Source organism: Hemibagrus wyckioides, linkage group LG05 (assembly GCF_019097595.1).
Source record: "Hemibagrus wyckioides isolate EC202008001 linkage group LG05, SWU_Hwy_1.0, whole genome shotgun sequence".
In the NCBI taxonomy this organism is placed as follows: domain Eukaryota; kingdom Metazoa; phylum Chordata; class Actinopteri; order Siluriformes; family Bagridae; genus Hemibagrus; species Hemibagrus wyckioides.
The window spans coordinates 3,144,259-3,150,198 of record NC_080714.1 but is presented as its reverse complement, the minus strand read 5'-3'; the positions used below and the strand labels follow the sequence as shown (position 1 = coordinate 3,150,198).

The 5,940-nt window shown below is 43.8% G+C and overlaps 1 protein-coding gene across 1 annotated transcript in view; it reads right to left on the bottom strand.

The window, feature by feature from the left end:
• Nucleotides 1–321: 321 nt before the first annotated feature.
• The window catches only part of tcf7l1b (transcription factor 7 like 1b), a 39,607-nt gene continuing 33,988 nt past the window's right edge, over nucleotides 322–5,940 (bottom strand). The window contains exons 8-12 of the mRNA XM_058389506.1: nucleotides 5,439–5,579; nucleotides 4,276–4,435; nucleotides 4,012–4,119; nucleotides 3,172–3,223; nucleotides 322–1,331 (exon numbers count right to left, since the gene is read on the bottom strand). Coding sequence (XP_058245489.1) covers nucleotides 841–1,331; nucleotides 3,172–3,223; nucleotides 4,012–4,119; nucleotides 4,276–4,435; nucleotides 5,439–5,579 — 952 coding nt within the window. The 3' untranslated portion in view covers nucleotides 322–840. The remainder of the gene's footprint in view (nucleotides 1,332–3,171; nucleotides 3,224–4,011; nucleotides 4,120–4,275; nucleotides 4,436–5,438; nucleotides 5,580–5,940) is intronic.

Sequence of the window (5,940 nt, the reverse complement as noted above, 5' to 3'; positions counted from 1 at the left end):
AGAGAGAGAGAGAGAGAGAGAGCTACAGATAGAAATAGAGACAGATAGATAGATAGATAGATAGATAGATAGATAGATAGATAGATAGATAGATAGATAGATAGATAGATAGATAGATAGATAGATAGATAGATAGATAGATAGACTGGACACTCTTTTCAGCGTCTCCAGACACATCAATGTTTGTCTAATCCGTTTGTGTGGAGCATCCGAGAGTTCCCGTGTTCTTACATTAGAAAGTGTACATTAAGATGAACCGGTCAGAGCAGCGGCTACAGAACAGGTCAAAACAGGAAAAAAAAACCCTCCATCAGTCGTCCGTGTTCTAGAAACAATTTACAAGTTTTATTTATCAAGTTTCACACACTTCAAAACTGGGGTAGTCTCCAAAGCCTTCCTAATAAAGCGGCCTGTTCTATCAATTCAACTTCAAAACTACCATTAATTACATGTAAGCTTTTTAAGAATGTTCTTTTTTTGTTCCTTCTTGTCTTATTAAAGAAGTTTTTAATACAAGTAATAACTTTATACAAGGAGTTTTTGCTGGATAACTGTATCAAATAAGAAACCAGTTCCAAAGTAGACTTTACAAAAAAATACACTTTCATAGAGAGAGACACAGAAAAGCAGGTGATCAAATATTGACCAATAATATTCATTTACTTTTCGCTTATCAAAAAAGTTAAACCTGACATCTATGTCGGGGGAGGAAGGGTTTAAAAAACAAAACAAAAAACAACAAAAAAAGCAATGTACAGCATGTTTAAAGCAGAGAAAGAGATTGAATAAAAGAGAGAGAGAGAGAGAGAGAGAGAGAGAGAGAGAGATGTTTCCGTAGGCTCAGTCAGCTGATTTGGTTACCAAGGAGAGCGGCTGCGTCTGGAACAAGGCATGATGGGAGTGCAGGGCAGCCTGGTGGAACGGCGAGGGCGGGGACAAGAGAGAGGGGTGCAGGGAGGTGAAAGGGATTGGTCGAGAGAGGAGAGGCGGGGTCGAATGACTACCTGAGGAGCTGATGGCGAGAGAGATGCTGGGGTGAGAGGAGGAGGAGGAGGAGGAGGAAGATGAAGTGGAAGCAGAAGAGGAGGAGGATGATGAGGAAGGTTTGGAGATCAGAGAGAAGTGAGGGTGGTGGCGCTCCGGTTTGGTGGTGAGAGACAGCGGCTGGGCCTGCTCGGAGTGAGTGGGGGCGGGTGCGGCGGGCGACGCCAGGGCGGCGGAGGGCGTGGCCGGGGAGTCCAGCATGCTGCCGTGAGAGGACGCCGGGCTGTCGATCATCTTCTCCTGAGGGAGGTACTGCACACAGGGCTTCTTATTCCGCGCCGAGTAATCTGCAGTCAGGAGCGGAGAAAACTCAGATCAACACACTGCACACGGAGTACGCTTTATTACACTGTTGTACACTACAGTATTACCGTAATTTCCAGACTTCACACTGCTCAGCCCTACAGCCTTATCATTTCTATGGTAACAGCTGATGCAAAAAATGGAGACATTTTCTCTCAGGACATTTAAAGAAGGTCTCCAGAGTCAGATCTTTGATACAAGAACTTGCTTTCCTGATATTAACTGTAACAATAAAAGGAAAAAAATTACAATATATTGTTCTTTAATAAGCAAATCTTCATTAAATCCATAAATTTATCATCTAGTCTGGAAAATACGGTGACCAACAGGGACATGGTCGAAACGACAAAAAACTGAGACGTAAAGAAACAGATGAAGAGCTCCGAGGAACACGGAGCGAGTCTGTAATGATCCTGTGACTCGACTCTGCTAAACACGGCCTCCACAGCACGCGAACAACATGGGATGGAGATCGGTCAGTATGTCGGGTACGTCCCATATGTCCACTCTGCTGGAAGGACGAAGATGGGACGAACACAGTGACAACGAGGACGGAGACAAGACGCCGTACGCTGCCGGACGGGACAGGATGATTATGACATATACACCGACCAGGCATAACAATATGACCACCTGCTTAATACTGCGTTGGTCCCCCTTTAATCAATAATACACTGTGTATCCTGACCCCTTTCTATCAGAACCAGCATTAACTTCTTGAGCAATCTGAGCAACAGTAGCTCGTCTGTTGGATCGGATCACACGGGCCAGCCTTCACTCCCCACGTGCATCATTGAGCCTTGACCGCCCATGACCCTGTCACCGGTTCACCACTGTTCCTTCCTTGGACCTCTTTTGATAGATACTGACCACTGCAGACCGGGAACACCCCACAAGAGCAGCAGTTTTGGAGATGCTCTGATCCAGTGGTCTAGCCATCACAATTTGGCCCTTCATCAAACTCGCTCAAATCCTTACGCTTGTCCATTTTTCCTGCTACTAACATCAACTTTGAGGACAAAATGTTGACTTGCTGCCTAAAATATCCCACCCACTAACAGGTGCCATGATGAGGAGATACTCAGCCTTATTCACTTCACCTCTCAGTGGTCATTATGCCTGATCAGTGTATAGATGTGTGTATGAGGGGGTGGAGTGATGGAAGCTGCTTCGTACCTGCGCCTGCGCTAGCACTGCACTTCATACGCTGCATGTCAGAGTGCAGGGAGGGGACAGCAGGTTAGTGTGGACAATGAGCTGGACTGATTATTAGAGCTACGAGGAGGTGTGACGTCACACGGTCAGCGAGTTAGTACGGCGAAAGCTCGCAGTAGCGCTCAAACAACACGGCTGGTATAGAGATATTTCTCTATGGGCAGGATCTGTACCTCACGTGTCGTCAGAACAGAAGAATTCACACGTTTCCCTGCGCTGTAAAAACTTCACACGGCTTAAAATCTGCTAATAATGTCACTTTTAATAGAAAATGATCAGGAGCTCTTTTCTTCTGAGACTTTTTATCAGAAGAAAAATATGAGGCAAGGTTATGTCCTTCAAGTTCTTTTCTTACTCTAACAGGGAAACGTGCCGATATTCTTCTTAATGTCGAACACGTGTTACAAGCAATCAGCTTTACTTAAAGACCAAAAAAAAAAAAAGAGAAAAGATGGAGGATCCCTTTACTGGACATAGAAAATAGAAAAATATTTAAATACGGTATGCTGAAAAGCAGAAAAACGCCATGTTTGTGGTTTGTGTGTGTGTGCGCAGTAAAGGAAACACACTTGATTCCTGAAAGAACGAGTGAAACACACGACCCCCCACCTTCTGCTGCTGAGCTGGCCTTGTTCTCTCTCTTCCTCTTCTTCCGCTTGCCCTGTAGAGACAAACAGAGAGAAAAATGTCACTGGAGATAAAGTCACGTTCACGTACGAAGATTTTTCCCCGTTACAGATTAGACGTTCTGAAATGTTCTGCTGTTAAACCTTTAGGTCGAGGCGGATTTAGTTTTTGTTCCGTTAGTGTTGCCTGGCGGAGTATTCCGAGCTGGAGCGTCTCTGAGGTGTGTGATCGTATCATCCAGATTTGTGGGGGATATTTAAACATGTCCGAAATGTTTCATTTCAACAGATATGGTGGCCCTTCACTTTTTTCCTAGTTTAATCCCCCCTTTTATTTGATTGGTTGGTTTTCACGTGTATGGATTTTTATTTATTTATTTATTTTATTGTTTCACAAAACCCAGACATCCAGCTCCAGTTGTTTATTTTGTTATTTATTTTATTTTGTTTCTCTTTTCCTTCTTTAAATATGTGAGGTGTCTAACCTCTCTTAGACATGTATTGCTGTGTCTAGAGGTGTGTGTCTAGTTGAGTCTAGAAGTGTGTGTGTAGCAGTGCATACAGGAGTGTGTGTGTAGTTGTGTCTAGGTGTGTGTGTGTCTAGTTGAGTCTAGAAGTGTGTGTAGCAGTGTATAGAGGAGTGTGTGTGTGTCATCGTGTATAGGTGTCTGTATAGCAGTGTATAGAGGTGTGTTTGTGTAGTTGTGTCTAGACATGCGTGTGTAGTTGCCTATAGCATTGTATAGGTGTATGTGTAGTTGTGTCTAGAGGTGTGTGTGTGTAGTTGTTTCTAGAGGGGTGTGTGTGTGTGTGTGTGTCTTACGTAGTTGTCACGTGCGGACCAGCCGGGGTAGAGCTGAGAGTGAAGCTGCCGCTCTTTCCTGGCCAGCTCGTAGTATTTGGCCTGCTCTTCCCGAGACAGAGAGTGCCACTGCGAAGACACAGGAATCAGTCAGCCATCACACACACACACTCATTTATACTGTGTATAATAATAAGACTCACAACGCAGGTTTGTCAACTTCCTGTTATTTGATACAGGAAGGTGTTTTATTCTCACACATGTATTATACACACTCCTCCTTACCCTCCTGCCTAGTATCTGATTGATAGCGGCGCTCTCTTTGAGCGTGCACTCGGCCACCACTTTAGCCCTCATCTCCTTCATGTACAGCATGAAGGCGTTCAGGGGCTTCTTAATGTGTGGCTTCTTCTCTTCTTCCTTCTTCGCTGGCCCTGGAGACTTCCTGCTCCAAACAGAAACAACAGCTTTGTCACCGACCGTGTGTGTGTGTGTGTGTGTGTGTGTGAGAGAGAGAAAGAGACAGTAGTGCACTGTTAGACACAACACTGATAAAGTGAAGGAAGCTCAGAAAAACAACATGAGAGAGCGAGAGAGAGAGAGAGCGAGAGAGAGTCATTATGAGCGAGTTTTCCAAACAAATGGGAATCTCAGAGTGAACACCTGTGTGTGTGATCCATTTTCCATCAGCGGTGTAAGAATAACAGCCACCGCGGGGCACGTCATGATTTTACGCTTTACATCTGGCTCTGATTTCAGCAGCACAAATCCCATCCCCAGCTAAAGCTGAATGCAGTACTGAGTTTTGTTTTTAAATCGGCTACACACAGCAGAAAAGCTTCACGGCTCCTCATGCCCAGGAACACTGCTGCTTTCAGTTCCACCCTCACCCTCAGGAAGTACACTTCTTACATTATAACTCACTCAGTTTTTAAACAAAGAGTCTTATTCTCACAGAGTCAAGTCAATCCAGGACCCTCAAAATACACTCCTCCATTTTATTATAATAATAATAATAATAATAATAATCATAAGAAGAAGAAGAATAAGTAAAATAATAAAAAGAAGAAGAAAAATAATAAAAATGGTTTATAATACTAATAGTAAAAAGAACAATAATAATTAAAATTAAGAAGAAGAAGAAGAAGAAGAAGAAGAAGAAGAAGAAGAAGAAATGTTCTCTGCACAGCCAAAATGTTGTCTGCACAGATGAACATTTGCTGAACTGGACTGAGCTGATAAAATAAATTAGTATTAAGGGGGAATTGATTTTATTTCCAGTTAAAGTCCCTGACTCTAGAAAGTTTGAGAACTTCTGATAAACATCTTGAGATGTTTTCACGCTGATAAACTGATCTCACTCCCAAGCTTAAAACAACTGATAAGAACTGACTCATCAATGACAAACGTCTGTGTGTGTGTATGTGTATGTGTGTGTGTACACTCACGTGTGTGCAGCGGGGCTCAGCTCTCCATTGGGTTCCTGTTTGATGGCAGGAGAGACTATAGCAGGGTGAGGAATTCCCGTCTGATGAAGGCCATGAGGATGATGAGGCACAACGTGAGGAGGAAAACGATTCGACACCAGACTACAGAGAGAGAGAGAGAGAGAGAGAGAGAGAGAGAGAGAGAGAGAGAGAGAGTATATTTAGGAAAGGTCCCAGATTGTGTTCCATTTAGTTTGCAGCTCCCTAGGTAGGCAGCCTTCTTGGGCAGCATTTACACTGCCAACATAAAAGCTGCTCCACTTGGAAGGCTGTGATGAGCTTCCCTTTCCTGCCAGTTTCTGTGTGTGTGTGTGTGTGTGTGTGTGTGTGTGTGTGTGTGTGTGTGTGTGTGTGTACACAGCTTAACTCTGTTCACTAGTTCACTTGAAAAAAGTTTCAACAAAATGGCGGAAGCAGCAGCAGTCACTCCACCCGACACTAACGACATGTTTATGTATGTAAA